Source organism: Oryzias latipes, chromosome 14, assembly GCF_053564925.1.
Source record: "Oryzias latipes strain Hd-rR chromosome 14, Olatipes_Hd-rR_3.1".
NCBI lineage: Eukaryota > Metazoa > Chordata > Actinopteri > Beloniformes > Adrianichthyidae > Oryzias > Oryzias latipes.
The window spans coordinates 2555171-2574398 of record NC_136250.1 but is presented as its reverse complement, the minus strand read 5'-3'; the positions used below and the strand labels follow the sequence as shown (position 1 = coordinate 2574398).

General features: G+C 44.8%; 2 protein-coding genes across 2 annotated transcripts; one reads left to right on the top strand and one right to left on the bottom strand.

Moving 5' to 3' along the window:
• Nucleotides 1-2002: 2002 nt before the first annotated feature.
• crx (cone-rod homeobox) lies at nt 2003-4874 on the top strand. Its single transcript, XM_004076024.5, has 3 exons — nt 2003-2490; nt 3388-3539; nt 3673-4874. The coding sequence occupies exons 1-3, from the start codon at nt 2394-2396 to the stop codon at nt 4306-4308; spliced, it is 885 nt and encodes a 294-aa protein (XP_004076072.1). The 5' UTR covers nt 2003-2393; the 3' UTR covers nt 4309-4874.
• Nucleotides 4875-14020: 9146 nt separating this feature from the next.
• h3f3c (H3 histone, family 3C) lies at nt 14021-17313 on the bottom strand. The gene is made up of 4 exons (XM_023962221.2): nt 17177-17313; nt 16242-16385; nt 15218-15371; nt 14021-15127 (listed from the first exon to the last, which is right to left on the bottom strand). Exons 2-4 carry the CDS (start codon nt 16367-16369, stop codon nt 14999-15001), a joined length of 411 nt encoding a protein of 136 aa, XP_023817989.1. The 5' UTR covers nt 16370-16385; nt 17177-17313; the 3' UTR covers nt 14021-14998.
• Nucleotides 17314-19228: the final 1915 nt, after the last annotated feature.

Here is a 19228-nt window from a genome sequence, read left to right as displayed (position 1 = left end):
AGAAGTTTTTCCATCTTTGTGCCTCCATGGATCCAGACTTCCAGCAGTTTGAACCTGGCTCTGAGTCTCAGCCTCAGAAGGCCTACTGCTTCTCCACATGGTGCTGCTGTTGTTACTGGACTGAATCTGTTTGCTTGCAGACATTTTCTACCTGACTGTGTTTATTTTTGGATGTTATGTCTTTTTCTTGGACATCTTTGTTGCTTTGGTTTCTGTTTGTGTCTCCAGAAGGTAGGAAACACAGCGGAACTCTCCACGTTCTTCACTGGTGGGGGCAGATTGTTTGGTAAAGAACGTTGCTGTCAAATCTGCAGGTCATAATAGGATCTATGATGACTCAGCAAAATGAGAGAAGCACATCTTCATCACAAGTTTTAATCTGCATGAAGCCACCTGTTGGCGTTCTGCATGTCTTCTCAGGGAGGATGCTGTGCTGACGCTCTGGGATGATGTGGTGTGGGGGGGGGGGGGGGGGGGGGGGCAAACCATGCTGATGGGAGGAGGGGTTAATGTTGGGCCGCGGCGAGCTGCTGGTGGCACCTGGTTAGCAGAGGGGGGATTAGGCCGGCGTGCGTCTGTGTGTGCGTGCTTGAGCGCAGGCTGAGTGATTGGAGCTGACAGCGGCCTCTGTGCTGCTGGCTGGCCTGCAGATTTAGCCGACCTGTTTTAGACACTCTAATCTGGATTAATTGCAGCAGTGTGTCAGTGGGGACAAGGACCGGAGCCTCCCCCACCCTCTGCCCCTTCACCTGCTTTCCTCTTATTGCACGCCCCCCCCCCCCCCCCCCCCCCCTCACCTATCTACTGGCTTTGGTGCATCCCAGGTTCTTGAGTTTTTGGGGCTCGAACCCTTGACAGATCTGTGCTCCCCCCAACCCCTCTCTGGCTGAACACTGATGGGCTGTGAGTCCAGCTTCCAGGGGGAGGGGCATCTGAACGGGATTAAAGCAGCCCGTTTGCTTCTGCAGCTGGTGTAGAGCGCACCCCCAGAATGAAGTGAGCCTCTGGAAAGCACACGAGGAGAAAAGGGGTGAAAATTTGGTGAACATCCCATCCCACCAGAACCAGAATCTTCTGAGCTTTTCACAACCAAAAACAAAAAGAAGAACTCTCATGAGGCTCAAACATGGTTCCTGCATAGATGATGAGCTGAATGTAACTCAGACGAAAAACACAGCGGGGAACATGCACATGTACAAACTCACTAGATTGTTTTTCATACATGACGACGAGTTCTTCCCAAAAACCAAAGGAGCCAGGTTTTCTCTCATCAGTCCGTTTTCCTGTCAGGTTCAGCAGTCCTTTCTCTGAGTCATCCATCCCTCAGCTTCTCATCTTCCACTCTTTTCTCTTCTTCCCTTTGCTGGATGTCACCTGTCCATCACCAGCGGCCGCCGCCTACCTTCAGCCTCTGCCTGACGGCAACACTGAACGGATCGCTCTGCCTTTCCTCTCTTTATCTGGAGATAAGATACTTACTTTTCAGATAAAGCATATTATGATAAATCAAATGAGCTTTGTTGCTTTGGCTGTGTGTGTGTGTGTGCATCTGAATTAGCGATAGATCCCAACATGGGATTGAAGTGTGAAAGTGCGAATGAACTGCAGCAGCTGTGCAGCAAATGATCAGACTGTGGTGGAGAGGCCAGAGACAAAGGTCAGAGGTCACTGAGAGGAAACTGGCATCATTCTGCAAAAGAGCTCTTCCTTTCTATTGTTCTCTCTTCATCATGATGCAATTTTTAAAATTAATTTTAGTGTTGTTAACCCCTTGATGCCTGAAATTATTTCCAGCCATGAAATAAATCACACATGTTTTTGCATTCATGTCGATGCCACACTAAGGAGCAGAAGTTAGCCTTAAAGTAATTGCAGAAGGAAGTTTTGTGAGAAAAGACGTTACGCACGAGGACACTAAATTATTTTGAGCACTCTGCTAGAGCTGCGCAGACTCCAAAGAGGCTGAATTATGTGACTGTTGTGGTTTACCCACTGAGGCCGCTGTGCGCGTGTCTGCTGGTGTGAGTGTGGGAGGGGTTTTCTGCAATCACTTGCTTCCTCTAATTAGCAGCGAGTGCCGGTAAAGAAACTCAGAGGAGTTCCGCACCAAGGCGCAAAGGAATCTGGGAGCAGCGCACCTGAGCGTTTCTGTGCGCGCGGGGTCAGAGTGGAAGGAGCTGTCCGAATGCTGAACGAGCCAGGCGGGGCTCTGCTGCGAAGCTGACAGTCAATGACAGCACTCCGAGCAGTTTGAAAGAAAAAAGTCTTGAGAACGCGGAGCGCGCCGCTCGAATCGGACGCGTCCACTTGTTGCCGCCGTTGCGCTCCGAGGGTCCCGCCGCTGCTGCGCTGCGTGTCCGAGCTTCGGGAAGCTCTTAAAAGCTGCTGCAAGGATGATGTCCTACATAAAGCAACCCCATTACACCATGAACGGGTTAAGTTTGCCTGCGCCAGGAATGGATGTGCTTCACACCACCGTCGCTTATCCACGTAAGTTTGAATGTGTTCTTGTTGAGTTCATTTATTTTATTTGACCAAAAATGCTGTTTGTCTTCGCGTTTGCTTCATCCCATCCCTGTAATTGAAGCGCCTGCTCCGCAGCGAGATGCGTAAAACGCGCCGACTGGTGCGTAAAGACGAAGTAAGATAAGAAAAGGAGCTCAAATAAATGATGTTTGTTGTTGTTAGAGATACTGTGTTTGATTACAAAGTTGGAAAATAAATCCTAAAAAATAAATATGCGCAATCTTACACTTTTATTGAAAATTGTAAATTTTGAGGCGAATAACTTTTTGATCTTTTACAAACCCTTTTCTATGGTTTTTCAGTGAAGTTTTGTTTTATTTGTAACTATTTCCACCTGTTTAGCGTCACGCATAAATCTGATCAGGTCCTGAACACAAACGGCGTCTGTCTGCGCTCACCAGAATGTTTGCACGGAAACACCGACATCCCTGAAAAAGGCTTTAAAATGTTTGCCTTTTTTCTTCATGAATAAGACACAAACCAGCGCAACACAATTACAACAAGGAAAACAAAACGAGTTTTCACCTCTAAAGAACTCGATTCTTCTGTCAGGAATTGTTGTTTTTGGTGCATATTTAGTCGCGCGCTCTTCCGTGGACTCCGGGGAACTGTCCAGGGTGACAAACACACACAGCCCTGCCGACAGTGAGTGCATATAGACTCCATCGGGAAAAAGCGGCGACATGTACATCTGTTGATGTATTTACGGACACTCTTATCAGTGTTTAATGGTTTTGAATCATTTTTCTCAAACCGCTACAGATAAAAAGTTTCCAGAGTTTCCCCCAAACTTTGGATTTTCAGTCAATCAGATGTGACTACATAGTTCATGCTGTTTTTGTGTGTGTGCTTGATCTGCAGCCACTCCCAGGAAGCAGCGCAGAGAGCGCACCACCTTCACTCGGACACAGCTGGACATCCTGGAAGCTCTGTTCTCCAAGACCCGCTACCCGGACATCTTCATGAGGGAGGAGGTGGCCCTCAAGATCAACTTGCCAGAGTCCCGTGTGCAGGTATTGCAGCAGTTCATGCTGGACCCCATCATGTCCGGTCAGATCACACCTGGAGGAGGTGCTGGACGCTGCACATGTACGGCCTCACTGCTAGATTGTCTGACATGGCCTGTTCTTCTTTGTGCTTTCTCAGGTGTGGTTCAAGAACCGCCGTGCCAAATGCCGTCAGCAGCAGCAACAAAGCAGTGGCCAGTCCAAGCCCCGCCCCCCAAAGAAGAAGGCCTCCCCAGTGCAGGAGGCCAGTGCACCCGATCCTGTCCCCAACCCATCCGGCTCCTACAGCCCCTCCTCCGCCCAGTCAGGGCCCAGCCTGGCCGCAAGCTCCAGCACCGGGAACACCGCTGTGTCCATCTGGAGCCCGGCCATCTCCCCCCTGCCCGACCCCCTGGCCTCCTCCTCGGCGCCCTGCATGCAGCGGCCCTCGCCCTACCCCATGAGCTACGGCCAGCCGGCGTACACGCAGGGCTACGCCAGCACCACCTCCTACTTCACCGGCCTGGACTGCAGCGCCTACCTGTCGCCCATGCATTCACAGCTCTCAGGCACTGGGGGTGCTCTCAGCCCCATCACTGTGCCCTCCATGGGGGGCTCCCTGAGCCAGTCCCCAGCATCACTGTCTTCACAGGGCTACAGCACTGCCTCCTCCCTGGGCTTCACTTCCGTTGACTGCTTGGACTACAAGGACCAGCAGGCCTGGAAACTGGGCTTCACGACTATGGACTGCCTGGACCACAAGGACCAAAACTCCTGGAAATTCCAGGTCCTCTAGACAGAGTGGGTGGGTGGGGGGGCTCGTCTGTGTGAGCACAGGGGGCAGCAGTTCTGCCAGAAGACGAATTGTCACCAATTATCTGTTTTTTGTTTGTGAGAATTAGTTAGTTTTTCTCTTTGTGCAGCAGCCTTTGTAGAGACGCTTTTCTGTGGAGGAACTTCAGGAAAGAGCGGCGGCGGTCCGACTCAGATCCCTCCTTCATCCTCATCCCGTGTTAAATGAAACGACTGAGGCCTCGGATGATGAAGGAAAATCTGCAATTTGCTCCAGGAAGTTCACAGAGTCATGTCACATGTGCACGTGTTGATGTGTGGCATGTGTGGCATGTGCACGTGTTGGTTTTGTTTGAAGTTGTGTTCCAGCCACCAGTGTAAATGACTCTAAACTCTTCATCATTATCGTTGTTTTCCTGCTACTGTTAGTGCAGTCGTCTGATGTTGTCCAGCCTTTTGGATCATTTGTGTTTGTGTTAGTTGGACTTTAGTGCTGTCAGCCTGACATGTTTGATGGAAAATAGATTTCGTGTTTTAGTAGTGTGACATATTAAACTGATCTGCCCTTCAGATGTTTGTGCTCTGACTCAGATGAACCCGGGAGTTTCAGTCCTGAGTGGGTTTGGGATGGAAGGGGCGCTGCAGGAACCTGCTTGGACCCTTCACGCTCGTCGTGCAGCGTGCGCACTCCTCGGCGCTCCATCTTGGTTATTTTGGTTGATCTGTTTCTGGGAGTGTCCCAATCCTCTTAGCCTCCCCACAGCAATGCTCTAAGTGAATTAGTTGGGATTATTGCCATATCCTCCTCTGTCTCTCACCCACCTCCACCTCCTTCCATTCTTGGCTCTCTCCTTGTTTTCCCCGTTACTCGTCTATCTTTGCCTCCTCCATCCCTCCACCTCTGCCTCCCTGCTGGCGGCACCTCCTCTGCTGCTCTGCTCCTCAGAAAACGGACTACACTTCTCTAAACTGTGTCTGCAGTTGCCTTCATGGAGTTTTGCATCTTTCCGTCCTCTCTGCGCTCAGCGGTTCCCTCTTTCTCCCCTTCCCCTTCACTCGTCTCCACAGGGTAATCCCCTCATGACCTGATTACTGCTCTGTGTAAACTGAGCAGTGACATGGTCGTGGTCAAACATTTTATGTGGAGTTTCGGCCTGATCCAGAGGCTTTAGTTGGGTCTTTGACTCAGTTTGGGATTTTTCATTTGAATAAAAAACATTCTTTTATCTGAAAATGTTCCCTGAACTTCAGATCTAAATTTGTTTACCAAACTGCTTCACAAAGTTGCAAACTCCTACCAATATCTTGCTGGAAATGATAAAACAATGTTAGTTTGTGTTCCTGTCTCTCATCACATGCTAACCTTCCCCAGTCTTTAACATGCAATACTCAAATGTCTGAAGCAGACATTTCAAAGCATGTTTGCACTCAGCACTGACCTAATCCCATTCAGTGCTCTGTTAATCCCTCTCCCCTCCCTCTCTGTGGTGCGATTGGTTAATCCCTGTGTCCGCATGCCCTGATTGGTTAACCCTTCTGCAGGATGCAGAGCATTTCTAATCCGCTGTCGGTACTGTGTGTTTGAGACAAACATTCACAGTGTAATCCCGCAGAGCAGCAGATGTGATGGGGGAGGGAGAGCGCTGAGCAGACCTTGAGGAAGGTGAATGCTGCGTAAAAAACAAACACACAAAACTCAAAAGGGAAAATAAAAATGAAGTGGTGTTTTCTGACAGTCCCATGAAATCAGTTCCGAATAAACACACCTGAAAGCAGCAGCAGGGATCCTGTCTGTGCGCCTGCTCTAACCCTTGTGCTATCTTAGATGACCCCCCCCTTCCATTGATGTGTTCTCCCTACCATGACAAAGGTGGATAAAGGTGGAAAGATTTCATGTAATCCATGGACACCAGTGAAGATCACAAATCATTGAAGAAAAAAGGTTCAGAGCACTGTCTAGTGGGTCTAAATGACCCAACTCCCAATGGTAAAGTGCCTAGGATAGAACAAGGGGTACGGACGGCCTGAAGCTCCGGACCACGAGTAGCACCTACACTTACCATGCTGCAGTCACAACAGCAGCATCTTGGATTTAGTTCTTTTGTTTGGTTTTGTGAAACAGCTGGACTTCCTGTTTGTCCACTGTCACACCACACATTTGGTGTCAGTCATTGATCACTGCTTCTAGATCAGTGTTTTTCAACCAGTGTGCTGCGGCACATTAGTGTGCTGTGGGAAATTACCCTCATTAACTGATCTAAAAACATTTCCCATCTCCAGGAAATCAGCTCTGTGTTCATCCAAACAGGCCCTGATAAAACACTGAGTAGTTAGGAATATGAAAGATCATAAAATACTTTTTACTTTGTGTTTATTTGATTCCATTAAAGACATTTTGATAAAAATGACGGTACCGCGATTTAGCCGCAGCTTCAGCTGTTTTAGGAAAAGTCCCGCCCCTTTAACTGTCTCCACCAATCATTCTTGGAGGCTCAGTCACATGTCATCAGTCTGACCAATCAGAAGTGGTTAAAGTCTTCACTTCCTTGTTCAGATTTAGCTCGTAAAGTCGCTCAGTTCCAACAAAAATGGTCATCTGACTGTGCTGGCGTCCGCCGGTTACATATAGTACACGTTTGGTCGTTTAATATAGTAAAAGATTTGAAAAACTCACCTTCTAAACTGGTATGTTGACGTAAGACTCTGAGTTATTCGGTAACCAATGAGCTTCTGGATGTCGGAGATGTCCCGCCTCCACTCCCCTTGACTGATGTGTCGCTGATTTTACCTGTTGACAGGTTTTAGAATCAAAACCGCAAAAATAAAAGGACGACTCAAAATTTCAGAATGTTATGTGTTTTGTTTGCAAATTGTGGGTTTTGGTTCTCAATTTATGCATTTTGATTAGCAGATTTTGGGTTTTGATGCACAATGCTTTAGGCCCTGAACACCATACAAGTCTGTCTGCCATCTGCGGCAGTTTTCGCACTACATCTCCCATGATGCATTGGGTTAAAGTGAATATGAGTCTTTCCTGTTAATGTCTTAAACCACAACAAACACACAACAAACAGTTTTTCAATCTTCTTGATGAAATCAGAGGTCAACAGTTCAGTTCTCCTTCAAGGTTTGTGTTTATTACAGTTTTTCTCCATTGGTTTGGCTCATTTCTTGAAACAGAAATTACAGTCTCAAAACAACATGGACAAACCTCCAAACACCTTGGCAATTGTTCACAACAGAATGGAATTTCTCATTAATTTCATCAAATTGCAAATGTCTTAGTACATGTCTCAATGTCTCTGTCCATCTTTGCAAATAATTACGTACAGGTAACCTATATTTAGCACAGATTCCAAGTGAATAGATCTTGTTGATCTAAACTGATTGTTGATTCAGTCTAATGGTTGTTCACTCCAAAAAGAGTCAGCATCATTTCATTGTGTAAGTCATCACATGCACAATAGTCTGTTCAATTGTCAAAATCAGTCAAGAACATAATACCATGAATACGATGTATGAATCCCTTGGAACATTTGATACATTTATTACAGCAATTGACAGTCAAGTGAAACTAGAACTTGACTAACGAAGGAGGATGTCCCAGGCCAGCGAGGGGGCAATCTAACTATGTTTGATGCCATATCTAAGAATGGTGTGGCCACTCACATCCCCAGTCTTGGCCCCTACAATACACAGAAGATCCTCATCTTCTTGGGCCGCCTTCATTTTGATTTGATCCCTGAAACTGAGAGATCTTGTAGGGCCTCACCTACATCTATATGTTATTGTATGGGACAATGTGAATTTCCACCGTGGCCCACTCATCAGGGCCTGGTTCACTACTCATCCAAGGATGGTCATAGTGTTCCCACCACCTTACTCTCCTTTCCTCAATCCTATTGAGGAGTTTTTATCCACTTGGAGGTGGAGAGTCTCTGAGCATCGGGCTCAAGATCAGAAGTCCCTGCTCCATGCAATGGATGCTGCGTGTGAGGATGTTACAGGAGATCAGTAGGGGATGGTTGCCACATGCACGCCATAATTTACCTCCTTGCACCACAATGGAGAATATACGCTGTGTTGTGGACGAGAATCTGTGGCCAGACAGCAGCGTGAGGACGATGGCCAGGAGAGGGAGGGTGAGGACAGCGACCAGTGAAGAACTGTTAGTTGTGAAACTCAAGCATCATATACAGCACTGTAGGCTGCATATCATTTTCATTGTTTTTGCTTGTGTTTATATTCTAAAGGATTTTATGCTGTATATATTTTCTTTTTACTCTGATGTATGAAAGTTACTTTATGTGTGTGAAGGATAATGGTTACAATTTCCTTGGCAGTATGAGTGCAACGTGTGCTGTTATACCTAAGAGGCTACTCTTACCCTAAAATTGTTTTCTTTTCTTCAGTTTTATAAAACTGTAATCTGTTAGCTATACAAAGCCATTGTCAATAAAGGACTGAGCTTAGACTGAAAGGTGGACATGAGGGATATTTCAATGGTCCTCTGCTATAGTGACCAAACATCTACTCATTTTGACTTGCAGTGCTTACACAATGCCAAAGGGAAAAAGTATTTTGGAGGCACTGACTGTTTAAATGAGAATGAAACTTAGTTTTGACACATGAGTGAATTGTTTTGGGAGAGATATGAGCTTTTGCAGGTGAACCACGGTTTTGTGCTGAACCATCCACATTATTTTGACAAAAGCACCAAGAGTGTTGAGAACGTCCGGTCTGATCGAGAAATGAGCCAAAGCAATGAGAAAGATCTTTGCCATTTTGGTGGCACGGACTGTTTACATGGGAAAGGAATTTAGTTTTGAAGCATGAGTGAACAGTAAGACTGTTTTTCCAAATGATCTTAGAGTTTTCAGAATGTAATTTCTGTTTGAAGAAATGAGCCAAACCAATGGAGAAAAACTGTAACAGCCAAACAGCCCAGAGTTTGGTCCAAGTCATCTTTCTAACTGAAACACTTTTCTCATAACGTCTGGATTATTTTAGATGTTAAACTTAAGTAGAAGTAATAACAACATTTAAGAAACAGGATTAAGGTGAAGTGGACAACAGACACAATTAAACTAAATTGAAACAATTTAACAAGTAAACATAAACAAGTAAACATAAATGAATGCATCTGTGAAAGACTTCTCCCAATGTCAAACTGTCACTCAAACTCAGGAGCTTGAATATACATTTAACCATTGTGCTATCTTTGATTACCCCCCCTCCTTCCATTGAGGTGTTCTCCCTACCATGACAAAGGTGGATAAAGGTGGAAAGATTTCAAGTAATCCATGGACACCAGTGAAGATCAAAAATCATTGAAGAAAAAAGGTTCAGAGAACTGTCTAGTGGGTCTAGATCAGTGTTTTTCAACCAGTGTGCCGCGGGACACTAGTGTGCCGTGGGAAATTGCCCTCATTCACTGATCTTAAAACATTTTCCATCTCCAGGATTTCAGCTCTCTGTTCATCCAAACAGGCCCTGATAAAACACTGAGGAGTTAGGAATATGAAAGATCATAAAATACTTTTTCTTTGCGTTTATTTTATTTTATTAAAGACATTTTGATAAGAATGACAGTACCGCGATTTAGCTGCAGCTTCGGATGTATTTTGGAAAAGTCCCGCCCCTTTAACTGTCTCCACCAATCATTCTTGAAGGCTTAATCACATGTCATCAGTCTGACCAATCAGAAGTGGTTAAAGTCTTCACTTCCTTGTCCCGATTCTGCTCGTAAAGTCGCTCAGTTCTAACAAAAATACCAGCTAAAGCTCGTCTTTAGCGGTGTAGCTTTCCACAGAAGCCGGTGTCAGACCGTGGATGGAACAAGTGAACAAAATAATGAAGCTCGGAAAACCGATCTCCGGCCGTTTTATGCACTACATCTCCCATGATGCATTGGGTTGTGAGAGTGACAGCGCACAAGGAGATCTGCTGTTAAACGTCTTGAAACCAACGAACACACATCAAACTGTTTTTAAATCTTCTAACTTAACTTTTATTGCATCTTTTAGAAAAAAAAACAGCTGCAGTTTCCAGCTTTTTCTGCAACAATTATCTCAAAAATGCATGTGAGATTGTGGAGGGGCTGTAGATCAATACAGACTATGAGTTTCTACTTTTTTTTTAATTTTTGGATGCTGGTGTGCCGCGGGATTTTTTTTAAGGTTAAAGTGTGCCGTGGCTCAGAAAAGGTTGAAAAACACTGGTCTAGATGACCCAACTCCCAACATTAAAGTGCCTAAGATAGCACAAGGATTAATCTAACATAAATAAAAAACAATTTGATGTCATTTAAACTTAATCCATTAAATTGCAAATGGCTTAGAAAATGAAGTTGATGGAACTGTAAACTCAAGTGATCAGTTTTTCTTAGCAAATTGAGCAACATGAAGGACAACACTGCCATCTTGTGGTGGAAAATCACCTAGCATCTTGGTGCCTCAAACTAAAGACTCCCTCACTGTTCTAGTTGTTCTCCTGTTCCTGTTCCACCTAACTGCATGTCATGGTGTAAACTGAACCACCCAAAGGATTTCTGACACAGTAGTGACAGTTTTGTTATTTCAAACTTTCTTGCCTTTAGTCAAAGTTAACGAGACCCTATTGTCTCATTCTGATGCTCATGGCGACTGAGGAGCTATAGTGCTACTGATGCTCATGAAAGCCCCTCACTCACTTGACGAGTGACACACTGATCAAACACCTGATAGATCTTTAGCAGATAGAAGCTGAATGCAGGGCTGCTGAGTGGGAATGAATGCTGAGGGTTGTATCAGGAAGGCAATCTGACATCAAACCACAGTAACATCAATCATGCAAATCACAAACATAACTTACCTGTATGATCAGTTGTGGCCCAGGTTAACAATGACCCCCCCCCCAGCACTGTTGACCCAGTGAAAACTGGGCTGCTGTTGGTGGAAGAGGGAGCGGAGGAAGACATATTTGAAGACAGAGGAAAGACGGGAGTGAAGGATGTAGAAGAATTGAAGCTGTTTGATCATGGTGTGGATGGAAAGAGGAACGGGGGAGAGAACCTGAAGGAAGAGTTTGATCAGAATGTTCTGGAGATGAAGAGAGGGTCCGATAGGATGGAAGGGGGTATTCAGACTGGGAAAGTCCTTGTTCCTGAACCAGTCCACTCAATTAGTTCCAGATTGAGTCCCAGACCTTGTGTTTGCTGTGTATTCAGACTGGCATCAAGCGCGTAAACAAAACCATGTGACTAAAGATCTCTTCAGCCATTGGCCAGCAACAACAAGATGGACGTGCTGCACTTTACAATTCTTATTCAAACATTTTATTTGGATCACCAGTTTCAGTACAATCTAAGACTTCAACTACTGACGTGGTCGAGACCAAAGAGCTGTCCAAAGACACCAGGGACAACACTGTAGACCCCCACAAGGCTGGAAAGGGCTACGGGGCATTTGCCAAGCAGCTTGGTGAAAAAGGATTCACTGTTGGAGCCAATTCCAGAAAATGGAAGAGGCTAAACATGACTGTCAGGGTGGATTCAGACGGGACACGTTTGCTTGAAGTGAACCAGAGTTTGTTTTCCCCGATAATCCAGAACAAATTTTCCGTCTGAATCCGCCCAAACCCCTGCTCCAGGACCAGAAAACGCTCTCTGAGCCGTCGTTGCAGGTGGTCTCGGTTCGTTTTCAGTTGGACTGAGCTTCGGTTCGAGTCCTCAGTCTGAATATGCTCTGTGCTCAGAGAGGAACAAATGGACCAAACGGCCTCCATAGCCAACAGGAACAGTAGGAATGAAGCATCAGATGAGGAAATCCCCTCCTGCAGTGTGCAAACCTGGTGACAAACTACAGGAAACATCCAACCTGTGGAACCGCAAACAACGGTTACTGTACCAAATACTAATATTGATTTTCTCAGGTGTCCAAATACTCATTTGCACCAGTAGAACACAAATGAATGATCTAAAAAGATCATGCAATGGGATTTCCAGAGTAACCATTGTGCTATCTTAGATGACCCCTCCCTTCCATTGGCGTGTTCTCCCTACCATGACAAAGGTGGATAAAGGTGGAAAGATTTCATGTAATCCATGGACACCAGTGAAGATCACAAATCATTGAAGAAAAAAAGGTTCAGAGCACTGTCTAGTGGGTCTAGATGACCCAACTCCCAATGCAATAGTGCCTAGGATAGAACAAGGGTTATTTTAGACCATGTCTGTCACAGTGGACATGCAGCTAAGCCCCCTCCATGATTTTTAAATGGGAGAACATCACAAGGTTGTTTGAATAGGTTTTTGCCTCACTGTACAGGTACACGCCTGTGACCCCATGTCACATTTTGACAGTAGGTTAACAAGGGAATTTTGTATTCAAGACAAGAGAAAGTCGTATTCAAAACAAACGTATTAAACACAGAATTAAATGTATTCTTATCGTAGTCTTTATGAATACGTTTCTTTATGGCAGATCTCTGACTTCATAGGCCAGTTTATAACTTGAATAACATTCAATACAGTAAAGATATCATGAAAAAACCAAATCAGGATTAACAAGACGATGCTGGGTAAAAGGACTGACATCCAGACTGGTTTTACCGTTATAGAATGACTGAATAACAGCTATTTCTCTATAGACGTCTGTAGGATTTTGGTTTCTTGGAGCCAGTGGCTACTTTCTGTTTGGAGCACCGGGGGGGTCACTCAGTCCAGTTCCCTTAGACAGACTATGTATAAGACAATGTAAAATGGCTGCATTGGTTCCCGTGTTTATTTCAGGATTGATGTTAAGATTCTTTTAACGGTTTATAAATGTTTTAACGGTCTTGGGCCTTCCTATTTAAAGACGTTCTTTCAAACTATGAGCCCTTGTGGACCCTGAGGTTGTCCAGGACTGGACTTTTAGTTGTTCCTAAGGTGAGAACGTAAACTTATGGTGAGGCTTCGTTCTGCCATCACAGTCCTCGTCTGTGGAACAGTCTGCTGGAGAACGTAGAGGTTTTGAAGAAGAGGCTCAAGACCCACCTTTATAATTTAGCTTTTAATTGATCTTATCTGCTTGTCTACTACTATTTTCTATTAGTTTTAATACATATTTATGATTTAATTTCATGCACTTTTTTAGTTTTATGTTTTTACATTCATCTTGTGTATTTAATTTAAACCTCTCTACTCTGATTCTGCCCCCATGGGGGTCCTTTGTGCCAGAGTTTGCCAGTCTGGTCTGGGGTTGTCTCAGGAAAGCTTTCAGAACTTCAGAACACTGCGAGTTCTTCAAAGACAACCATGAGGGTAAAATGACAGCATTTAGAAACCACAGACAGACATGGGAGCTTCATGCTAAAACTTGATGGTTTTCCACATTTCTGCATGTGGTTGAGTTAAAACATGTATGAGAATATATTCACCAAAATGTTACACAACAATGATATAAGGGCATGCTGGGTAAACTGGGGTGTCTTAAGTTGCAGCAGATACTTGGAAAAGCTGAAAGTTGCTAAAAACGTGTTCATCAGTAAACAAAAACCACATTTGAAGGTGAAAATCTGCTCCTGAAAAACGTTTTTTAGTTATTGGATATTATTTAAACATTTAGAGTTTTCTGCATTTCTAAATATTTATGTTTTTTCATCGTTGCAAAAGAACACAAAGCGGCTTCTGATTTTTTTTAACATCTATTTATTACCACCAGAATATGAGAAATTTGGAAAATACAAAGATCAGCTTTCTTACATGTCTCAAAATCTTAAGAAAAATATAAAAGAAAACAAATATGAAGTTAGATTCTGTATCAGTTTAGGAGAAGAGGACAGATTATAGGATCACATCTACAGATACTGCAGAGGACAGATGCTAAACATGCAAAGTGAAACGTTGGCTAACTAATGTCTCTGTGACGTAGACGGAAGAGAAGCAGACTGATGTTCAGTCAGAGCAGCACTGGAATAGCGCCCCCCTGTGGCTGCTGCTAGACACACCGCTTCCCAGGTGTTTCTGATTCAGCTCTGGGATGTGCAGGAAAAACACAAATTACCTTTATCCTCCTATTCTACTCATTTGGGAGGGGGGCGGATAAGATTCTCCAATACAAAAAGATAAAGACCATGTGCACCACATTATTTCATTATTTTAAGCCACCAGGACATTTTTTCATGAAAACCACTGATTTGGAAGATCCAGCTGCACATGGTCACACACAGCAGCCCCCCCCCTCTCACAGAGGATGGGTGGGGGTCAGGGCGCAGGGGCCGACTGTGTGGGACGGGGGGCAGACGGGCCGCTGGCCTCAGGGCTAGTTTCAATAGCACCCTGCTGTGGAAGTTGCAGCTCCCCTTAAGCAGACTAGCCCGTCGGCCTGGACCCTCAGCTGCCTGCAAACGCATCATCTGACACCTGAAGAAAGAGGAGCGCCCACTGGCTGGCTTCAGAGCCCCCGTCCGACTCAGGGACAGATGTTTGAATGTGCGCCGACATGTGCGTCTGATCTCCAAAACAGCGTCCGTCCGAACCCTAAAGGTACATCTGAAGATGAGAGACAAAGCCAAAAACCTCTAGGAGACAAGAATATCTGTTCATAATCAGGATGTCTAATGTCTATCGAGTAGCTGGCGGGAGGGGGGCAGGGGAGCAGACAAAATGGACAGGTGGGGGGGGGGGGGGGGGGGCAAGAAAAACAGGACTGAAGTACAACAGAAGGGAGCCTCTAAGCCCTCTCTCCGCGGATGCGGCGGGCCAGCTGGATGTCTTTGGGCATGATGGTGACCCTCTTGGCGTGGATGGCGCACAGGTTGGTGTCCTCGAAGAGCCCCACCAGGTAAGCCTCGCTGGCCTCCTGCAGAGACAAGGTGTTCACGCATCAGAGCGGCCTGGGGTTCACTGCCAAGGCCTTAACATGCACGTGTGCATGCACGTGTGCACGCACCTGCAGCGCTCCAATGGCTGCACTCTGGAAGCGCAGGTCGGTCTTGAAGTCCTGAGCGATCTCCCTCACCAGGCGCTGGAAGGGCAGCTTTCGGATCAGCAGCTCAGTGGACTTCTGGTACCGACGGATCTCTCTGAGGGCTACGGTACCGGGCCTGGAAGAAACAAGCCGGCTTTGGTTCAGCGGTCGGCCGTAGAGCAGGCAGAGGTTCCGGGGTCAGACAGCCCCCGTCCAATGCGGCTGCCGCCTCACAGCCACAGGTCCGACTGTCACCGCCACCACAAGACGAGTGAGGGCTTTGCCTTACATGCGTTTGGTTTGTAGAGATGAGGTCAGCTGTTCTGAACCGTTTGGATCTCAGTGGAGACGATCATCAGCTGCAGCAGCGTCTGCAGGATGACGTCTGTTCTCCACTCAAAGCTGTGGCCACATGTTAGACCTTTACTTCATTATCTTAACTAATACCAACCCAGGCCCAGTTTTTCTTTCTGATTAAATTCTCACAAACCAAGTGGACCACAGAATCCATTACTGATACTTTTCTGTTCCACTGATGCCATCATGGGTTCTTATGGGTGAATCAGACCAGAGGAGCCATAGCAGTCACATTGTAAAGAAAGGACCCTCAGTCAGTCAAATGTCTCCTTTTATCTATTCATGGACTTTAGCAGAAGATAACTCTTTTAAAGCACAGAGGAGACGGTTCAGGCCAAAGACCTTACTGTCAGGCTGTAAATCCATGTTTTAAGTCCCTCCTGTTCAATGGATGAACTTGACAGCTAGAGTAGATCCAAACCAATGATTTTTAATATCACATCTAGAATTATTAGCCTACATGTGCTGCATGATGCAGCTGGAAGTGTGTGTTTGTAGTCCTCAGTCAAACATTTGTAGTTCTCCCTGGACCGTTGCATCCGCCTGCTGCGGTGGTTTTTCTGTTTTCTCTGAGCAGATTCCTGTCATCAATTCTAACCTTCTGATATTAAGCCAAATGTAAACACGTCAATCACAGACTCAGCCGTACCTGTAGCGATGGGGCTTCTTCACCCCACCTGTGGAGGGCGCGCTCTTGCGGGCTGCTTTGGTGGCCAGCTGCTTTCGGGGGGCTTTTCCTCCAGTGGACTTACGGGCTGTTTGCTTGGTACGAGCCATGGCGCCAAATGATCACCTGACAAGAAACCCACCATAACTGACCTAATATCTTCCTCTCGTATGGTGAAAAAAACATTTATTTAGAAAACGTGTTTGACCCTCCTAGGACAGCAGTACGTGTTTTAAACTGTGAATCATTACAGGTTTGAATCACGTGTTTGCCAAGGAAAACAACAACAAACGCGCAGCGCGCGCGTAGGAAACCTTAATGAAGCAAAGATGGCTGCTTTATTTACCTGCTCAATGTTTATTTTCATCTGTCTCAACGCGTCCGCAGACCAGCCTATCACGAAACGGCGAACTTCCCATCCAGCCAATCAGTAGGCTAGGACGACCGTTTGTTATGGCTGAACCAATTGGCCGCGTGTCTCCATAACTTTACGACCAATAGGGTGCCGAGTTTAAGGGCTAGTGGGCGTGGCCAGCACCCAGAGCCCCGCTGCATGCCGCAAGATTATGGCCACAGGCTGAAAACAACCAACTCACCGATAGAAGCGGCAAACTGGACCAAAACCGAACCGTAAAGCCAAAAATGCAGAACAGGTCAATTCCGAAACACAAGACACGAAACCGCCTGATCGTTCATCGACATGGCGCCGTTCACGAGAGAAAATAGTTTTTAAAACGTTTGCCTTGCTTGGTGGGGCGGATGTTTCGGCAGTAATCGCCAAGTCCTGCTTCTCCGTAACACAGGGGGCTGTTTTTCTTTCAGCCCGCGTCCAGTTTTTAACCGACTTTGACCTCCGAAATAAAATGTGGGAAACAATAAAGAAGAATGGTTAAAAAGAAGAACCAGGAATTACTTACCGAGGGTGAACGGTTCGGTGTGAGTAGTCAGCGGCAGAAGGGACGCGTTTGTGCGGCAAAGCAGGATTTTTACGATGGAAGCGGCAAAATGGCGCCGGGGCCAATCATCTGCTTCCCACAATGCACCTGTGACGTTTGTAAACACCGAAACCGGTTTTTCTCTTACAATTTTTTTTGTCTGTGGCAATCAAACCCCTTACACTTTACGGACAAAATTAATAATAAAAACATGAAACTGTTTTAAAGTAAACTATGAAGATATCTGAATAAATAAAGCCACAGAAAAGATGTTAGAAATGATCAAGCTGAGCTCTCATACGATAGTTACAAAGTTCTCTGGTAATAAAGGTTTGTTTTATTCCTAATTCACGGTTTTATATCAAGAATTGGATATATATGCCTTTTATGGGAGGCCGGGAAAGCAGTCATGAGAGGAAAAATAATCGCCTTCTCATCCCACAAAAAAAGAAAAGAAAACTCTAAACTAGTGGATTTAGAGCAAAAAATCAGACTGTTAGAGGAAACCTACAGCAACTCTCCGGATGAACAAACTCTACAACAAATAAGGAAAGTAAGAATCGAATTAAATGAAATAACTAATCAAAGAACACAGTTTTTATTACAGAGACTACGCTTGGAGAGGTTTGATCACAGTAATAAATCTGGGAAATATTTGGCAAATCAACTCAAAATAAACAAAGAGAAGACAACTATTTCATCAGTCATAGACCTAACAGGAAATGCAACACATGATCCAGCTGCAATAAATTCAGTTTTTAAAAACTTTTACCAATCTCTCTACTCATCCCAAATTAATCCCTCTGACAATGACATCAACAGTTTTCTCAATAGCATAGATTTGCCTAGACCAACAGAGGAACAAATCACAGCCCTGGAGTCCCCTTTTACTAAAGAAGAGCTACATAAAGCATTAACCAACATGCCTAGTAAAAAAGCCCCAGGACCAGACGGCTTCCCAGCAGAATTTTATAAAGAGTTTTGGCAAATCTTAGCTCCCATTTTTCTCAGAATGACAATAGAAATTAAGGACAACAATTATCTACCTCCAAATATGAATTCTGCTAATATAATCTTACTTCTGAAACCTGGGAAAGATCCCACATCACCATCCAGCTATCGACCCATATCGCTGATTAATGCAGATCTTAAAATAATCTGCAAAGCCTTGGCAGGAAGGCTGGAGAAGGTAGTTCCCTCTCTAATACATCCTGACCAAACAGGCTTTATAAAGGGTAGACATTCATCTACCAACATGCGCAGATTAATCAACCTCATAGATTATACAACCATCAACAACCGAGAAGCAACCATTTTGTCACTGGACGCAGAAAAGGCATTTGATCGGGTCAACTGGAAATTTTTAATAGCCACCCTGAACAAATTTGGCTTTGGAAAATCATTTATTAACTGGATTAAAATACTATATGCCTCTCCTAATGCTCGTATCAGAACAAATGATCAAACATCTCCAAGCTTTAATTTACAAAGAGGAACCAGACAAGGCTGTCCACTATCTCCGTCTTTATTTGCACTATTTATTGAACCTCTAGCTGCTGCTATTAGGCAAAGTCGAGACATTGAAGGCATTCAAACCAAAAATTTAGAACACAAAATAAGTCTTTATGCAGATGATGTTTTACTATTTACTCCTAATTCACAATCTTCCATCTGCCAAATCATCTCCCTAATTAATAGATTTTCCTCAGTTTCAGAATACTCCATAAACTGGTCTAAAAGCACAATTTTACCAATTAATTGCAATTATCTAAATCCGTCATCTATTAAAATACAAACAGGCAACATAAAGTACTTAGGTATAAATATCTCCTCTAGGCTTTCTGATCTACTCAAGCTAAACCACACCCAACTACTTAAAACAACCGAGGCTGATCTCACTAGATGGAAAACTCTACCCATTTCTCTAATCGGGAGAGTTGCAGCCATAAAAATGATGATTCTCCCAAAAATTAACTACCTATTTTCAATGATTCCTTCCAAACCTCCAACTACTTGGTTCAAATCATTAGACTC